Source organism: Oreochromis aureus, linkage group 6 (assembly GCF_013358895.1).
Source record: "Oreochromis aureus strain Israel breed Guangdong linkage group 6, ZZ_aureus, whole genome shotgun sequence".
NCBI lineage: Eukaryota > Metazoa > Chordata > Actinopteri > Cichliformes > Cichlidae > Oreochromis > Oreochromis aureus.
The window spans coordinates 5945847-5965797 of NC_052947.1; the positions used below are offsets into that span (position 1 = coordinate 5945847).

At 39.2% G+C, this 19951-nt stretch overlaps 1 protein-coding gene across 4 annotated transcripts; it reads left to right on the plus strand.

Annotated features, from left to right (window-relative positions):
• Nucleotides 1-275: 275 nt before the first annotated feature.
• si:ch211-69b7.6 (neuroblast differentiation-associated protein AHNAK) lies at nt 276-12975 on the plus strand. 4 transcript variants are annotated; one of them, XM_039613661.1, is made up of 6 exons: nt 276-388; nt 1760-1813; nt 1952-2069; nt 3911-4080; nt 4370-7382; nt 8037-12975. In XM_039613661.1, exons 2-6 carry the CDS (start codon nt 1811-1813, stop codon nt 12461-12463), a joined length of 7731 nt encoding a protein of 2576 aa, XP_039469595.1. In that variant the 5' UTR covers nt 276-388; nt 1760-1810; the 3' UTR covers nt 12464-12975. The 4 variants fall into 4 exon arrangements, with proteins under 4 accessions (XP_039469595.1, XP_039469596.1, XP_039469593.1 ...); XM_039613662.1 differs by having other exon boundaries at nt 277-388; nt 4370-8036; nt 8697-12975; XM_039613659.1 differs by having other exon boundaries at nt 277-388; nt 4370-12975.
• Nucleotides 12976-19951: the final 6976 nt, after the last annotated feature.

Below are 19951 nucleotides of genomic sequence, written 5' to 3' on the forward strand. Positions count from 1 at the left end.
TTTAACATGCGTGCATACTCTATCTGTCTGCTTCTAGGAAGAAATGTGCGGCTGTGTGACAGACACGTGGGTCAGACACTGAAGTTTTACTCTTGTCTGTTGTCGTGTTAATTTGTGTTTATATGCAGTGAGCCAGAGGCATGTGGTAGTCAAGGTGTGTGAAAGTTTCATGAGGGCGTATGATGTAAAAACGCATGTTTGTGTCTGTTGACAGTTAATGGCTCTTTAAAGTGGAACCTGTTTGGCTGCTTCAGGTTGAGTATATGTCCACCTGACTGCTCTGTATATCCTCATTCTCACCCTTCAGTAGAAATAGCATGGACTGGTGACTCTGTGGGGAAACTTTACGACACGACTCCGACACCACAGCAGGCACATGCATGCTGAGGTAAGCTCAGTTTCTTAAATTTACTTTTCACCAGCAGGTTTCATCTTGCATCGTGGTGGTAGTGGGTTGCATTTCACTGGCACCATTTCACCATATAACATTCAGCCCGTCTTCAGGTTTATTTTATTTTTGCAGCTAAACAAGCATCTTTTTTTCTTTTAAAAGGCATTACTTTTCTTTATGACATTATTAAATCTTTCAATAAACCTCTTAAGAAATGTTTAAAAAAAACTCACAAATTTTAGTTTTTTTGAAAGAACGTGTCTGGTCATCATTGTTCTGCATCTTGATGTTTTCACTTTTTTATAATTAGAAATTATACGTTATCTGAGGATTGTTAAATACTAGCACTGTAGTTCATTCTTCTGTTTGGGACTCAACAAAGGCATGTGCACTTTGGCTTACTTGTAAAATGTTTAATATGTAACTGAATAGTATATCAGTTGCGTCCTTTAATCAAATGCCATTTGAAGTTGTGCATGATACCTGCTAAATGGTGAAAGTTTCATCTTTTCATGCTAGCGAAGGATAAATTTCTCATGAGGAGATGTTTGACTGGACTGTCTAATTGTTACCTTTTTGCTCATTTTTTTTCAATTTAAACATCATACAAACATAAATTATGTATATTATTGTACCTTAATATGATTTCACTTAAAATGAAAAGAAAAAGAGTCTCTTGCCAACTATCATGTTGTTTTAACATTTTATGTATTTTAACAGTCCTGAGATAATTATTGACATGTCCATGTAATACCTGTTGCCTGATCACTCTTTATGTTGTTGCTGTTCAGCAATAGTACACTGAGGTTGCGGGGACATTTGTGTGGACATTTATTCCACATTTTCTATTAATGTGTGGAATTATAAAAACCCACAGATCATACTGTGTTGAATTCACAGGAGGCCTTTCTGTGTTCTTGTGTCATTGTGTTAGAAAGCAGTGGGTGTGGTTGCTTGGGCTTTGTGTGCTTGCGAAAAGGAAATGCCAAAAAACAGTCTTGAAAAACCTGTTCTAGGTTTTCCTTAATGATGAGCTAACAGTTTCAAGGCCATAGTTTGAATACCTGAAAGATGCATCTGCTGACTTACCTGGGTGCCACTTCTCTAAGCACATACAGTACAGTACAGTACAGTATGTACAAAAATGGATACAGTTTTCCTCAAAGCCTTAAGATTTTTTACATTTAGTATGTATAGTAAAAATCTTTTAGAGGGGCTGAATTCATTCCATTTTCATGTTGTAGCTGACTGGTTTAATGCTCTACTTTACTTTAAGGAAAATACATAAACAGATTGCCATTTGTTTTACTTGCTCCCTTAATCTGTTAATCAAAGTCTGTCAACCATATATTCTTTGTTCTTTTACAGGCTTAGTCAACCTGGATTTTTCAGTGCCATAGTGAGAAAACCACAAGAGTCATGGTATGGAACGTTTACATATTGTTTTAATTCTTCCTAAAGTGCTTATATATACAGAATTGAATGGTTTTGTTTTAAATTGTCTACTTTAGAGGAGTAATTATTCTGTTTAGTTTACAAAAATGTTGCTTTTACTTGCAGCCTTCACATCGCAGGGGAAGAAGCCTCTCTGAAGCCCTGACCTTGGAGCAGTTAGAGGAGGGAGGGGTGGTCATTTCCAGTATCAACAATGTCTCCTCCGACAACGGACTAAAGGAAGGTATGAATCTTGACATGCTATTAAAACTTCTCTTCATATTGTTTTTGACTTTTTGAAAACAAGAAATAAAATAGTTGTTCCTAAAAAGAACACACCTTAAATTCAAGGAAACTATTGTACATTTAAGTGCTGTTTTACCACTATATATTAAATCGTTATAGGAGGCCTGATCTTCCAGGTCAGGGGTCAGCAACATGTGGCTCTTTAGTCTTTATACTGCGGCTCCACGTGGTTTGGAAAAAAATTATAAGTATTTAACTGAAATGTATTTTATTTGTGTTTTTTAACTTGTAGTTCTAAATTGGAAGATTATTGTGATCTTGAAATATAAAAATAAAATTATATGCTATTATTTTTTATCGCTCAAAATAAGCGTCACACTCGCGTAAACCATACCCGCAGGAATACCGTGCGTTTATGGAGACTTTCAACCACAGGCAGGCCAAGTATGGATCTTCGGATTCACATACGTATGTGAGCAGCTATTCTCCACCATGAACTATGGTAAAAACAAACACCGCTCACGCCTCAAAGATGACAGCTTACAGTCCTGCGTAAAGATGAAGTGACTTCGTACAGCCCCGATTTGCAGACGCTGTGCGCAGACGGTCTGGACCTGAAGTCCCATTGTAAACATACGACGGCAGACCCGACGATGTTTGCATGTACATGCTTTTTTCTTTATTGACCACCTTTCACACATGGTTGCTGTAGCCATACAGCCAGCTGTAGTTTTCCAGCTCACAGCCCGACACATACCAACACAACAGCAGAGAGAGCACAGACTGTGGATGCCGCTCAGGTGCGTCCACCTCCCCTGCAGCGGCACTGCAGACTACGCCCTGCCACACACATTAACCACGTAAAATAAATATTTATGCAGATATTTTGCAAATATTTATTTTTCTTTTTTTTTAGCAGTTAAGTGATTTTTTCCAATTATTTTTAAAATTCAGGTCAAGGCTCCACTACAGGTTGCGAAATCCCAAAGGTGATATAAGGATGACGGCTCACTACAGTTTTTGTTTAGTATATGAATAATTTAAGTTCAGCTTTTTAATTCATTTAAAATAGACCTTCAACTAGGTGTCTTTCCTTTTTGTTATATTTTTTTAAGAGTTCAAAATGTGTTCATTATATAGATAAAATTTAATTTTCTCTGTAGCACTTCATGGATTTCATGAGCAACACACTTTAGGTGCCACTGTTTTGCACATACCTACCTCTGTATATTTTATATTTTATATATCTTATTTTATTGTTTACTCTATTTCATTTGTAAAACATGTATATACACACTCACACACACACACACACACACACACACGTAGAAAAACATATTTAGTACACACATTCAGTAATGTATATACCTTTATATATGGTACATATATTTATTACTTTTTAGATTAACCATTTTTATATTTTGCTTGTTGCACGTTATTGTATTTTGCACAACTCTGTTGCTTGTGAAGCTTGCACACAAGAATTTCACTCGCATGTACTGTACCAGTGTACCTGCACATGTGACGTGACAATAAAGGTGATTTGATTTGATTTGAGGTGTTTATACAAAGCATAAAGGTAAAAAACAATAACAGTGTTATCTTCATTTTAGATGTCAGAAAGTATTTACGGCTTCCAGTGTTTTCTTTTCTGTGGAAACTGGGTCCAAATGGCTCTTTGGGTGTTAACGGTTGCTGACCCCTGTTCTAGGTCAAGATCAGGCCAAGTTTAAAGTACTAAAACTGCCCTTGAAGGATATACAGTATTATTTGCACACAGTAAAGCAGGTTCTTGAACAAGGTATTTTTTTGTGCAAGAACTTCATTTGTCTTTTTCAGGGGATGAAATTCTGGGTGCAACAATCAATTTTGATCAACTGTCCAAAGAAGAGGTGTTAAAAGTACTGAAGCTGATGGAGCCATTTGATGATAAAGTTCAAGTCCTTACTCGAAGCAACCGGAGCAAGAGCCTTGACAATCTGGACCAGTGTGCCAAGGGTCCTGAGGCTGTAGGTTAAAGGCAGATAATATCAATTAAAAATAAAGGATTAGTAATTATATTAGTTTCAGTATGTTTATGCAACAGTGGACCACAGTTCACAATTGTTTAAATTTTCTGATGCAGATACATTTAATGCTGGATGCAAAAAACCAAAACAAGAGATTTTGGTACTCGAATTAAATAGTGATGATGATGATGATGACAATTGATAATTAATAATTATCTCCCATCTGTTACAACACATAAACTCTCATATTATAGTTGCATTCCAATCACCAACTTCTCACTGTTTCTAGATGCTGACGGATTCCTACAGCAAACTGTACAACACCAAAATCAAGAAGTTTTTGATGGATGATGTACCCAGTGTTGAAGGGGGCTACGTGAATGGGGAGGTTACTGCCAAACCACCTGTACAAAGCTCATCCAAGGTCAACCTAAGAAATGACATGGGGCTGCCTCGCCTTGGAGTTGACTTTGGACTTCTGAAATCCAAGACTTTAATTGCAGATGCTAATGCTGATTCACACTCTTATGAGGGAAGCTTAACAGATGGCAGCAATCTGAATCTTCCACCGCTAGGTCTTGGCTTGAATGGGACTAATCTAAGTGAAGCTCAGATCCCAAGATTCAAAATCGGTGCCAGATGTCCAGATCTAGACTTACCAGAAGATCCAAATGTCAGCACTACATCTTGTATGCAATTGCCAAATACTGACCACCCATCATTTGACAATGCAATGCAAAATCTTGAAAATCCTCAAATTGGACTTGAAGTTCCAGAAGTAGATGTAGGCCTAAAAGGTTCAAACATTACTACCCCTGAAATGGGGATAGACCTTGATGGCAGAAGTTTCAGTGGTCCATCTGTTAATTCCAGCGTTCCCAAAGTGGCCATTGAAGGAAGAAACCAGGAATTCAAAATGCCTACATTTAAACTGCCAGGTCTGGGCCTCTCAGGATCTTCTTTTAGTGGTCCAGAATGTGGCGTTAAGCATGAAGACACACCAGAGAAACTCAGTCTAAAGTATTCCAAGAGACTGAAAAACCCAGATCTAAATTTAGATGATTCTTCTAGTTATGTAAAATCACCCAAGCTTAGGCTGTCTGGGATATCACCTGATTCAGAGCAAGGAATGTTGGGTATTAATGTATCAAAACCAGATATCAGTGGGACAGACACTGACATACCTTTAGGTGAAATCAAGATGTCACACAAGAAACCAAGGATTTCTCTTAAATCTCCTGATTTAGATTTGGACGCTCAATCTGGTATGCTCAAAAGTGACGCTGATGTTAAAACACCAGACCTAAGATTGAAAACATCAAAACTAAAAGGTGGCATGTCTGCACCTGATGCAAACATTCCCAAAGCTGACCTTAAGGGTCACAATTGGGCCACTGATGGTCCATCAGTTAGTATTAAAGGTCCATCTGGAAAATACAAGGCTCCAAAGTTTAGAATGCCCAAATTTGACTTACCAGTCATTCAGGTTCCTGGTTTGAATGGAGATTTGGATGGACCCGATGGACAGCTTTCAGGTACACTGCCTAAAGGGCCAAATTTAAAACTAAATGCACCTGACATAAATGTTCCAAATGTTGACCTCAAAGCACCAAAACTAAAAATTAATGCACCGAATGCCAACTTAGACTTTCCATCAGGCGATCTCAAAATGCCAGAACTTGATGGTCCAGATTGGGATGTTAATGCTCCTTCTGGGAAATTAAAAATGCCTAAATTTAATCTGTCAGGGACACTGCCTAAAGGACCTAATTTGGACCTGAACACAGATCTGAATTCCCCAGATCTTAATCCAAAAGCTCCAAAGATAAAGGGCGGAATTGATGCACCTGATTTGGACTTACCAGACGTGGGTCTTAAAGCTCCCAAATTAGATATGAACACTCCAGATGTCAACATTGGCTCACCAAAAGGGAAGCTGAAATTCCCCAAAATGAAAATGCCTAAATTCAACCTTCCAAGCCTTAAAGGTCCTGAAATTGATGGCAACTTGGATGTTCCAAACATAAATACACCCAATGTCAACCTCAAAGGTCCTAAAGGTGATCTTGATCTAGATATTTCTGGTCCATCTGGCAAGTTTAAAAAGCCAAACCTGAATCTGCCTGATTTAGGTCTTTCTGGTCCAAAGTTAGAAAGCCCTAACTTGGACCTTAAAACACCTGACCTAGATATCTCTGGTCCCAACCTTAGCGGTGGAATAAATGCACCTGACATAAACATGCCAAACATTGACCTCAAAGCCCCAAAGCTGAAACTGGATAAACCAAATGCCAACTTGGACTTGCCATCGGCTAAAGTTAAAATGCCAAAACTTGATGGTCCAGATTGGGATGTTAATGCTCCTTCTGGGAAATTAAAGATGCCTAAATTTAATCTGTCAGGGACCCTGCCTAAAGGACCAAATTTGGACCTAAACACAGATCTGAAGTCACCAGATGTTAATCTGAAAGCTCCAAAGATAAAGGGCGGAATTGACGCCCCTGATTTGGACTTACCAGACGTGGGTCTTAAAGCTCCCAAATTAGATATGAACACTCCAGATCTCAACATTGGGTCAACAAAAGGGAAGCTGAAATTCCCCAAAATGAAAATGCCTAAATTCAATCTTCCAAGCCTTAAAGGTCCTGAAATTGATGGCAAGTTGGATGGTCCAGATGTGGACATAGATGCACCCAATGTCAACCTCAAAGCTCCCAAAACGGATCTTGATCTAGATATTTCTGGTCCATCTGGCAAGTTTAAAAAGCCAAATCTGAATCTGCCTGATTTAGGTCTTTCCGGTCCAAAATTAGAAGGCCCTAACTTGGACCTTAAAACACCTGACCTAGATATCTCTGGTCCCAACCTTAGCGGTGGAATAAATGCACCTGACATAAACATGCCAAACATTGACCTCAAAGCCCCAAAGCTGAAACTGGATAAACCAAATGCCAACTTGGACTTGCCATCAGGTAAAGTTAAAATGCCAAAACTTGATGGTCCAGATTGGGATGTTAATGCTCCTTCTGGGAAACTAAAAATGCCTAAATTTAATCTGTCAGGGACGCTGCCTAAAGGACCAAATTTGGACCTAAACACAGATCTGAAGTCACCAGATGTTAATCTAAAAGCTCCAAAGATAAAGGGCGGAATTGATGCACCTGATATGGACTTACCAGACATGGGTCTTAAAGCTCCCAAATTAGATATGAACACTCCAGATGTCAACATTGGCTCACCAAAAGGGAAGCTGAAATTCCCCAAAATGAAAATGCCTAAATTCAACCTTCCAAGCCTTAAAGGTCCTGAAATTGATGGCAACTTGGATGTTCCAAACATAAATACACCCAATGTCAACCTCAAAGGTCCTAAAGGTGATCTTGATCTAGATATTTCTGGTCCATCTGGCAAGTTTAAAAAGCCAAACCTGAATCTGCCTGATTTAGGTCTTTCTGGTCCAAAGTTAGAAGGCCCTAACTTGGACCTTAAAACACCTGACCTAGATATCTCTGGTCCCAACCTTAGCGGTGGAATAAATGCACCTGACATAAACATGCCAAACATTGACCTCAAAGCCCCAAGGCTGAAACTGGATAAACCAAATGCCAACTTGGACTTGCCATCAGGTAAAGTTAAAATGCCAAAACTTGATGGTCCAGATTGGGATGTTAATGCTCCTTCTGGGAAATTAAAGATGCCTAAATTTAATCTGTCAGGGACCCAGCCTAAAGGACCAAATTTGGACCTAAACACAGATCTGAAGTCACCAGATGTTAATCTAAAAGCTCCAAAGATAAAGGGTGGAATTGATGCACCTGATATGGACTTACCAGACATGGATCTTAAAGCTCCCAAATTAGATATGAACACTCCAGATGTCAACATTGGCTCACCAAAAGGGAAGCTGAAATTCCCCAAAATGAAAATGCCTAAATTCAACCTTCCAAGCCTTAAAGGTCCTGAAATTGATGGCAAGTTGGATGGTCCAGATGTGGACATAAATGCACCCAATGTCAACCTCAAAGCTCCCAAAGCGGACCTTGATCTAGATATTTCTGGTCCATCTGGCAAGTTTAAAAAGCCAAACCTGAATCTGCCTGATTTGGGGCTTTCCGGTCCAAAATTAGAAGGCCCTAACTTGGACCTCAAAACACCTGACCTAGATATCTCTGGTCCCAACCTCAGTGGTGGAATAAATGCACCTGACATAAACATGCCAAACATTGACCTCAAAGCCCCAAAGCTGAAACTGGATAAACCAAATGCCAACTTGGACTTGCCATCAGGTAAAGTTAAAATGCCAAAACTTGATGGTCCAGATTGGGATGTGAATGCTCCTTCGGGAAAATTAAAAATGCCTAAATTTAATCTGTCAGGGACACTGCCTAAAGGACCAAATTTGGACCTAAACACAGATCTGAAGTCACCAGATGTTAATCTAAAAGCTCCAAAGATAAAGGGCGGAATTGATGCCCCTGATTTGGACTTACCAGACATGGGTCTTAAAGCTCCCAAATTAGATATGAACACTCCAGATGTCAACATTGGGTCAACAAAAGGGAAGCTGAAATTCCCCAAAATGAAAATGCCTAAATTCAACCTTCCAAGCCTTAAAGGTCCTGAAATTGATGGCAACTTGGATGTTCCAAACATAAATACACCCAATGTCAACCTCAAAGGTCCTAAAGGTGATCTTGATCTAGATATTTCTGGTCCATCTGGCAAGTTTAAAAAGCCAAACCTGAATCTGCCTGATTTAGGTCTTTCTGGTCCAAAGTTAGAAGGCCCTAACTTGGACCTTAAAACACCTGACCTAGATATCTCTGGTCCCAACCTTAGCGGTGGAATAAATGCACCTGACATAAACATGCCAAACATTGACCTCAAAGCCCCAAAGCTGAAACTGGATAAACCAAATGCCAACTTGGACTTGCCATCAGGTAAAGTTAAAATGCCAAAACTTGATGGTCCAGATTGGGATGTTAATGCTCCTTCTGGGAAACTAAAAATGCCTAAATTTAATCTGTCAGGGACACTGCCTAAAGGACCTAATTTGGACCTAAACACAGATCTGAAGTCACCAGATGTTAATCTAAAAGCTCCAAAGATAAAGGGCGGAATTGATGCCCCTGATTTGGACTTACCAGACATGGGTCTTAAAGCTCCCAAATTAGATATGAACACTCCAGATGTCAACATTGGCTCACCAAAAGGGAAGCTGAAATTCCCCAAAATGAAAATGCCTAAATTCAACCTTCCAAGCCTTAAAGGTCCTGAAATTGATGGCAAGTTGGATGTTCCAAACATAAATACACCCAATGTCAACCTCAAAGGTCCTAAAGGTGATCTTGATCTAGATATTTCTGGTCCATCTGGCAAGTTTAAAAAGCCAAACCTGAATCTGCCTGATTTAGGTCTTTCTGGTCCAAAGTTAGAAGGCCCTAACTTGGACCTTAAAACACCTGACCTAGATATCTCTGGTCCCAACCTTAGCGGTGGAATAAATGCACCTGACATAAACATGCCAAACATTGACCTCAAAGCCCCAAAGCTGAAACTGGATAAACCAAATGCCAACTTGGACTTGCCATCAGGTAAAGTTAAAATGCCAAAACTTGATGGTCCAGATTGGGATGTTAATGCTCCTTCTGGGAAATTAAAAATGCCTAAATTTAATCTGTCAGGGACCCAGCCTAAAGGACCAAATTTGGACCTAAACACAGATCTGAAGTCACCAGATGTTAATCTAAAAGCTCCAAAGATAAAGGGTGGAATTGATGCACCTGATATGGACTTACCAGACATGGATCTTAAAGCTCCCAAATTAGATATGAACACTCCAGATGTCAACATTGGCTCACCAAAAGGGAAGCTGAAATTCCCCAAAATGAAAATGCCTAAATTCAACCTTCCAAGCCTTAAAGGTCCTGAAATTGATGGCAACTTGGATGTTCCAAACATAAATGCACCCAATGTCAACCTCAAAGCTCCCAAAGCGGATCTTGATCTAGATATTTCTGGTCCATCTGGCAAGTTTAAAAAGCCAAACCTGAATCTGCCTGATTTGGGGCTTTCTGGTCCAAAATTAGAAGGCCCTAACTTGGACCTTAAAACACCTGACCTAGATATCTCTGGTCCCAACTTCAGTGGTGGAATAAATGCACCTGACATAAACATGCCAAACATTGACCTCAAAGCCCCAAAGCTGAAACTGGATAAACCAAATGCCAACTTGGACTTGCCATCAGGTAAAGTTAAAATGCCAAAACTTGATGGTCCAGATTGGGATGTGAATGCTCCTTCTGGGAAATTAAAAATGCCTAAATTTAATCTGTCAGGGACCCTGCCTAAAGGACCAAATTTGGACCTAAACACAGATCTGAAGTCACCAGATGTTAATCTAAAAGCTCCAAAGATAAAGGGTGGAATTGATGCCCCTGATTTGGACTTTCCAGACATGGGTCTTAAAGCTCCCAAATTAGATATGAACACTCCAGATGTCAACACTGGCACACCAAAAGGGAAGCTGAAAATGCCAAAACTGAAAATGTCTAAGAGTAATCTACCAAATCTTAAAGGACCTGAGTTTGATGGCACTTTTGACGGCTCCAACATTGACCTCAGGGCACCAAATGCTAATTTCAAAGGTTCCAAAACTGGCTTAGAAATGCCTGATGTTGATTTTGGTAGCCCATCAGGAAAGTTAAAATCTCCAAATTTAAAATTACCTGATGTGGGATTTTCTCGACCAAAATTAGATGTGCCAGACTTTGAACAAAATGTGAAAGTCAAAGGTCCAAAAGTGAAAGGTGGACTTGATGCCCCTAGTCTACCTTCATCAAATATAGACTTTAAAGGTTCTAAAAATGGTTTTGAATTCCCTGATGTTGACTTTGGTAGCCCTTCAGGGAAATTTAAAACACCACATCTGACAATGTCTGATTTGGGATTTTCTGCACCAAAAACAGATCTCCCAAATGTTGATCTCAATTCACCAGATGTCAGAGCTAAAGTACCAAAAGGCCCAAATTTGAAATTAAATACAAATCTAAAAACTCCAGATCTGAATCGCAATGCTCCAAAGATGAAAGGTGTACTTGATGTGCCTAAGGTAGACTTACCAAACATGGATCTCAAAGCTCCCAACTTGGAAATGGACACTGCAGATGTTGACATTGGTTTGCCTGAGGCAACTTTAGATGTTACTGGTGCAAAAGGAAAATTTAAAATCCCAAGTTTAAATACACCAGATCTCAGTATCTCTGGACCTCAGGCAAAAACACCACATATGAGACTTTCTGGACCTGGCGTTAGTATGTCTGATTTCAGTTTACCTGATGCCAATTTCAAGAGTCCCAAGCTCAATACAAAACACCCTGATGTAGGGATAAATGGTAACATGGGACAACCTGGGATGAACTTTAATGTCTCTCAGTTAAGAGGCATAAGAGGTCCAGATGTTGACACAAATATTCCCTTAGGAAACATCCGTGGCCCTCATGCTGATCTTGATTTAGACAGAAAATTAAAACAACCATATTTCAAGCCGCTTCAGTTTAGAAGCCCAGATTTACATCAAGCATCTGATATTGACTTTGGTGGAGCTTTGAGACCAACAAATCTTGATATTAATCCTCCAAATGCAAAACTGAATATGAAACAACCCCAGATGAAGGGACATATATCAAGCCCAAGGGTTAGTGCTCCAAACATGAACCTCAACATGCCCAAAGTTGCAATGCACCCTCCACAGCATCATCTGAGATCTCCAGGTCTTAGTATTGATGATCCTTCATTGTATTTCCAAACACCTTCACATAAACATCACACACAAGATATGTCAAATTTGACCATGAAACTTCCTGACCTGGACATAGATGGTGATATCAGACTTCGTAATACTGATAGAAAGTCCACTAGAACCAAAGTAAGATCCAGCTTCCCTGGAATGGATGGCGTTTTAGACCAACATATTGATTTAAATCATTCAGATCTCAATATTGACGACTTTACAGGAAAACATCATGTGCTTAGAGCCAGAGGTTCCAACCTTAATCTCCAGGCTCCACACAGCCATGGACACGCAATCTCCCCGTCTGGAGTTAACACTGGCATGAGGGACCCCAGAAGAATCCCATCTGGCCATATCAAACACAATACACGTTTGCCACAATTTTCTCCAGATTCAAGAATGAGAGCATCTAACACTTCAGATGGACACTATGTGACTGTTTTTCCCAATCAAGCACGAAATCAAAAGATGCCAAATCGTAAATATAACACACTTGGAGGGCTTGACTTTCATCCAGGAAACTTGGACCTTGAAGTTCCCAATGAACATGACCTAAGAGGGTCAACGTTCTTTTTCTCCAACCTTGTATAGCTTTCAAAGGACTTGTGTTTCCACTTTTAGTGTGCTTTTTGTATGTAGTTATATGTTTTATGTATCTATGTATATGTGTGTATGTATGTGTATATATATATATATGTATAAATATATATATATATATGTCGTGGCTTTGCAGTGATGTTACCTAGATTACAGTGCAGCATTATTGCACTTATTTTATTAAATGTAGTAGAACTGCTTTTTGTATCATAAATGTTTTTATATTTTTTATTTTTTTTAACAGTTATTATTTACATTTTCTCTAACTATCATATTAAAGGAATAAAGGAAATATGTGGACTTGTGGGATCCTATAGGGTACTTTTACAAGATTAAATGAATACATTTTCTTTAGATACTATATTTTTAAATGCTATCAATTGAATTGTACAGTATTCAAAGTTGTGTATATATGTATTATCATTCTGGTTCTTGTGGCTGTTCATTGTGTCTATTATACATGTATATACTGGAGTTTATTAAAAACCATTCTTATTTCAACCAAATTTTTGCTTCCAATATTTTAGAGTAATTATGGAATTGTTTAAAACACTGTTTAAGATCATTCTTTCATATTAAAAAATTCATGTTGTTACAATACTGTACAAAACAAGAATCTTGAACAGTATCTGAAAGTCATATCCTTAGTGGCAACAGGTCTTATAGAGTGAATTGGTTCAAACCAATGATCAGGTAGAAGAGTACAGGAGTCTGGTGAGGAACTTTGTCACATGGAGTCACACAAACCACCTGCAACTCAACACCTCAAAGACCAAGGAACTGGTTATGGACTTCGGGAGGTCCAGACCAGGTCCACTGCCACTTCAGATAGAGGGAGAGGAGGTGGAGGTGGTCAACACATACAAGTACCTCAGGCTGTGGGTGGACAACAAATTGGACTGGTCATGCAACACACAGCACCTGTATAAAAAAGGCCAAAGCAGGCTGTACTTCCTCAGGAGACTGAGGCCTTTTAACACCTGCAGGAAGCTCCTGAGGATGTTTTACTAGTCGGTGGTTGCAGGAGTACTTTTCTATGCTGTGGTGTGCTGGGGGAGCAGCATAGCGAAGAAGGACTCACCCAGGCTGGAAAAACTAATCAGGAAGGCTGGCTCTGTGGCCGGCATGAAGCTGGACACTCTGGTGACAGTGGCAGAAAATAGGACACTAGAGAAACTGCTGGACGTTATGGACAATGCTGGGCATCCTCTGCACACTGTCGTAAATAATCAGAGGAGCCTATTCAGCGACAGGTTGCTTCTCCCACAGTCAAGAACTAACAGACTTAAAAACTCCTTTGTCCCACACGGCATCAGACTGTTTAACTCCTCACTGGAGGGGAGAGGGAGGGGAGACAGGAGGACAAAGGAGGGCGGGAACAGCTGAGCTGTAGTGCTTTTTTTCACTGTGCAATATTCGTAATATTTTTTTCTTATATTAGACTGTGCAATAATCACTGTGCAATAGACTCACTCAAATGTGCAATCCTATTTATCCATATTATATATTCTGTATTTATATGTGTGTATATATGGTACATTTCTGCTTATATCCGTACTCTCATTCCCCTTTATTGTATCTGTAACATGCAACTTCTGTCGGTGCTGTGCTGCTGGAAACTGAATTTCCCGGAGGAACCCACCCGAGGGATAAATAAAGTTTAATCTAATCTATCTCTAATCTAAACCGGTAATATGCATGGATGAAAGAGGTACAACAGACTGCCCACAGCCGTCTTTAATGCTAGGTGGAGACTGTCATGGTTTGGGGCTTCATTTCAGCCTCAAAATGACTGAAATAGTGCTGGATCATCTTGACAGATATAAAAGCCAGCAACCAAACAAGAGCTTTGAATGTCCGTGAAGAAGCCTGGGGAACTAGGCCTGAAGAATACTTTAAAGAAATTACAAGAAAATTCAGAGTGTATTGAAGAATAATGTTATTCTTCAATACACTGAAAGTCAGAATTTGTTATGAGCAAAGTTGCTCATAACAAATTCGGACTTTCGAGTTTGTTAGAACTGTACAAACAGTTTTTCCAAGTATGTTAGCACATCTTCCAATAAATCACTGTCCCCATATAGTAGTATTTTCCTAGCAGGAGCAGTACTTTGCACAGTACTGTAGTTGCAGCACTGATATATAGGCAGCAATTCAAGGTTACTCAAGTGTGAAAAACATCTTTGCGTTTGTGTGTTCATTGAGAAAATTTAAAGTATATTCCCAATATATTATCTTCATCATGTAAAACACTATTAGATATTTAATGTAAATGTAAATGTAAATGTAGGGTCTGTTTGATCTTTACCTTACAATAAAAAGCTCCTGTTATTGTGATGTGTTTCCTGTAATTGTGTAAACTGAACTTCTTGCCAACTTAGATCAACTCTAAACAGTCTCACAGCAAACTTAAGCAGGAATCTCAATTAACCTATTATGTCATCATTTCAAGAAACCGATTTTGTTTTGGAACAATCTGGCCTTAAAAACAGGCAAGAATCAACAGAATACTTCTCTACTTCCAAAAAACAATGAATTTATACACTACCGGTCAAAAGTTTTAGAACACCCCAAATTTTCCTGTTATTTATTGCAAATCAAGTTGTTGAACAGTATTGTGCTCCAGAAAGTAATGTTGCTGTAAAAATGACAAGAAAAAGGTAATTAACAATGGAAAAGAGACAGACCGTCATGACACTTAAAAATGTAGGTGTTTCCTACAGAGAAATTGCAAAGAAAGTCAAGGTGTCAGTAAGTACAGTTTCCTGTAACATCAGAAGGCACTCCGAAAGTGGTGTAAACTCTGACAGGAAGAGGTCTGTCAGACCCAACGCCACAACTGAATCAGAGGTTTCTGAGAATTAACAGCTTCCATGATCGATGGCTCACAGGACAACTCAAGCTGAAAGAACAACTTAATAGTGTTCGTAGTGAGCAAGTCTCAGTTTCAATCGTGAAGAGAAAACGTCGACCTGCAGCTTTTTAACAGATTAATTGATGGCAAAATGTATTATTTCTGTTTCTCCTTTCAAACAATATTACATGCATTGATGTCTTTGCAGCACTGTGTCTATGGACCTCTAATATGCCAGTTTAATTAAACAGTTCATAAAAAGCTCAGGGTTTTAAGTGTTATATGTAACAAATCTCTTCTGTAAAACTCACACAGTTTGTTTGTCATATTTTCTCTCTCAGGTCTGAATGTCCACAGCATGCTGAAACATGAAGCCATCGTCCTCACTTTGTTAAGTTTCTGGCACGATGAGTGTTACACACCTCTCTACCTGTTTAAACTAACCTACTCCGACTTTCCTTAAAATAGATGACCTGTAATGTACTAACTGACTTAAGTGAGTCACATTTTCTTTGTTTTTATTTTTTGTAACAAGAAAGTCATTAATAAATAACTTGAATGATAAAAAATTGAAAAGTTTAGTAAAAGTATGTAAAAACAGCATGCAGAGTGTAATCATTAGCTGAATTTGTATGGAATGAGACCACTGGCCAAATCATTCCTGCTCTTCTAGCGATGCGTTGAATATTCATGTTTGCTGCTACCAAAAGCCTCTTATCAAAGACTTCCTGAATCTTATTGACTGTTTTAATCTTGTTCACCCATGAGCGTGGACATACTTTGGATCTAGTTTTATCTTGTGGTCTGCAGCTATGTGACATTCAAATTTGCAAGCTCAACTTATCTAATGACATGCCTGTTATAATCCAAATTTCAGCACCATGTCCTCCAGTTAAACCTTTTTGCCTGTGCGTGATTTCCACATCATTGCTCCTGCTACTGCTGGACATTTCTCTGCTGTTTATCAGAATATTGGTGCCCCTTCCTTGGACAATTACTTCCTTAAGCCACGTGCTGATCATCTGCTCACTTTGTTCAATGCTGCTTGTTCAAATGTGCTTGATTTGTTACTCCTTTTAAAAAAACTGAGTGTGCTAGACCTAAAACTGATCCCTGGTTAAACAATGTCACTCTGAAAGAAAATGGAAAAAAGATAAACTCCAGATTTCCTTTGATATGTTAAGGGAAGCCCTGTAAAAAAAAAAAAAAAGTATTTGTCAGATATCATCTCTAATAACAGCTACAGGCCCCGTGTCTTATTCAAGACCACTAATTTTGCAATCAACCCTCCACCCACCACACACTTACTAGGGTTGATAAGGTTGCTACTATCAGGTCTCACATTACTCCTCCAGCTTATGATCCCTCTGTTCCCCCATATTCCTCAGTTGTGTTTGCTCACTTTAAGCCTGTTTCTCTGTGTACTCTGGCTGAAATAGTCTCCCATCTTAAGCCTTCTGTGTTTCACCTTAACATTATCCCCTCTCGCCTTTTCAAAGAAGTCTTTGACATTATTGGACCTAATGTTTGAACCATTATTAATACCTCTCTTCTAATGGGAACCATCCCAGCTAATCTTAAGCATGCCGTAGTGCACCCATTTCTCAAAAAAACCAAAGCAAATATTGATACAACACTTCTCTCAAATTTTAGACTAATCACTAAACTCCCCTTCCTGTCCAAAATCCTGGAAAAATTGTCTTAACTCAGCTCCAGGTTTTTCTGGAAATTAATGACATCTCAGAAACATTTCCACCTGGTTTCAAAGCGCTATATAGCACTGAAACTGTGCTTTTAAAAGTTTTTAAATATCTTTTATTAATTTCTGACTCTGGTAATGCTGCCATTTTAGTGCTTTTAGATCTGAGTGCGGCATTTGAGTCAGTGGATCATGTGATTCTCTTATCAAGACTGGAGAGTGTGTGGGTATTAAAATAACTGCACTTGAATGGTTTAGATACTATTTAACTGATAGAAATTTTTCTGTCAGTTTTGGTGGCTCTTCATCCACATCCACCCCCTTCCATGTGGGGTCCCTCAAGGATCTATCCTGGGCCTAGTACTTTTTTCCCTTTACATGCTCCCATTAGGCTCTATTTTCAGAAAATATGAAATCTCATTCCACTGTTATGCCGATAATTCTCAAATCTACTTTCCTCTTAAAAAGGATTCTACAGACTCTCTAAAAGTTTTACTAGACTGCCTTGATGACATCAAACCATGGTTTGCATTAAACATTTTGAATCTAAATGAGATTGTACTATTTGGACCCTCTGACCCTCGTTTATTTTTAAGGGTGACCTTGGCCCTCTGGAAAAGTCCAGAATTCCCTTTGCAAAAAATCTGGGAGTGTTCTTTGATAGCAGTTTTTCATTTGAGAAACAAATAAATTCTACTGTAAAAGCAAGCTTCTTCCAGCTCAGGGCCCTTGCAAAAACTAAGAATATTTTGTCATTTGCTGAGTTTGAGAAAGTGATCCATGCATTTATTTCATCCAGGCTTGACTACTGTAATAGTCTTTATTTTGGTATCAGCCAGGCTCTGCTCCCTCGTCTTCAGCTTGTTCAGATGCTGCAGCCCGACTCTTGACAGGGACAAATAAACATGGCCATATTTCCCCAGTCTTGGCTCATTTAAACTGGCTTCCAGTACAGAATTGATTTTAAGATGTTATGGTCTCTAAATGGATTAGCTCCGTCATACCTCTCTGATCTTTTAACTAAAAATGTAGTCACCTAAAATGGTTGCCATGGTGCCTTGTTCACAAGGTCAGTTTCGGAAGAGATGGACAGCAGAATGAAGGCAAAAGGGCAAACAAGTGCTCAGCATCTCTGGGAACTCCTTCAAGACTGTTGGAAAACCATTTCAGGTGATGACCTCATGAAGCTCATCGAGAGAATGCCAAGAGTGTGGAAAGCAGTAATCAAAGCAAAGGGTGGCTATTTTGAAGACTATATAATATAAACACGTTTTTCGTTTACTACATAGTTCCATGTGTTCATTCATAGTTTTGATTCTTTCATTGAGAATCTACTATGTAAATAATCATGAAAATAAAGACAAACCATTTGGTAGGACAAATGACTAATGGAAAAAAAATATCTGGGAAAAGACTTACTCATTTATTTTTCAACAGCACAATGACCCCAAACACACTTCCAGGCTTGAAGTGTGTTTAAGGACTATTTGACCAAGAAGGAGAGTGATGAAGTGCTGCGTCAGATGGCCTGGCCTCCACAGTCACCTGACCTAAACCCAGTTGAGACAGTTTGACTGTGTCAATACCGAAGGACAAATGACTAATGGAAAAAAAATCTGGAGAAATACTTACTGGTGGAGGCTCGTATGCAAGCCATTCCTGAAAAAATACATACAGTCATAAGTTCTTCCAACAAACATTGCTGGCCAGTACAATGAAAAACAGGAAGTTTATAACTCAGATGATTCTATTACTGAGAAACTGACTGTCTCATCCCACAACAATGAAAACAAAGATGGCTGAACATCTATGCGAGGAGTGCCAACATTGAAGTTATATTTTCTAACTTTATCTCCTACTTTGCACAGTATGTAGGCTCTGTTGGATCTTTACCTTACAATAAAAAGCTCCTGCTATTGTGATTTTTCTCCTGTTATTGTGTAAACTGAACTTCTTGCCAAGCTGGATCAACTCTAACCAGTCGCACAGCATAATTAAGCAGGAATCCTGGTAAACCTACTATGTCATGATTTCAAGAAACCTATTTTGTTTTGGAACAAGTGGAATGTTATCTTGAAAACAGTCGACAGAATACTTCTCTACTGCCGAAAAACAAAAACAGAAAGAAAGAAAGTCAAGGTGTCAGTGAGTACAATTTCCTTCATCATCAAAAGGCACTCAGAACCTGGGGCAAACTCTGACAGGAAGAGGTCTGGCAGACCCAAAGCCACAACTGAATCAGAGGTTTCTGAGAATTAACAGCTTCCATGGCTCACAGGAAAACTCAAGCTCAACCACAGCTTAATAGTGGTCGTAGTAAACAAGTCTCAGTTTCAATCGTGAAGAGAAGACTTTGAGCGCCATGTTTGACAGGACGAGTTGCAGCAAGAAAGTCATTGCTAAGACGTCAGAATAAGACAAAGAGGCTTGCCTGGGCCATGAAACACCACCACTGGACTACTGAAGATTGGAAGAAGGTATTATGGACAGATGAATCAAAATTTGAAAACTTCGGTTCATCCCGTAGGATCTTTGTATGTCTTCAAGTAGGTAGATGAAAGGATGCTTCCACAGTGTGTGGCATCAACTTTCAAACGTGGAGGAGGAAGTGGGCACCAGTTTAGCTCAGTGTGTTGAGCGGGCGACCACATGCCATGCATCTGAGAACAGCAGGCCCGGTTTTGAATCTGGCCCGTGGACCTTTGCTGCATGTCTTCTCTCTTTCCCTGCTTCCCTATTCTTTCTTCACTGTGTCTATCAAATAAAGCTGAAAAAGGCCAAAAAGAAAAAGAAAAAAAAACAGGAGGAGGAAGTGTGATGGTCTGTAGCTGTTTTGCTGGATCCAGGGTTAGTGACTTAGACAGAGTGAGAGGCCTCATGAACCAAAACCACTACCACAGCATTCTGCTGAGCCATACAATACCCTTTG

Excerpts from the sequence above, each read along its gene's own strand:
- si:ch211-69b7.6 (XM_039613659.1), top strand. Across the intron at positions 2,070-3,910 it reads CGACAACGGACTAAAGGAAG|GGGATGAAATTCTGGGTGCA; the intron begins GTATGAATCTTG and ends TGTCTTTTTCAG. Across the intron at positions 4,081-4,369 it reads GTGCCAAGGGTCCTGAGGCT|ATGCTGACGGATTCCTACAG; the intron begins GTAGGTTAAAGG and ends CACTGTTTCTAG.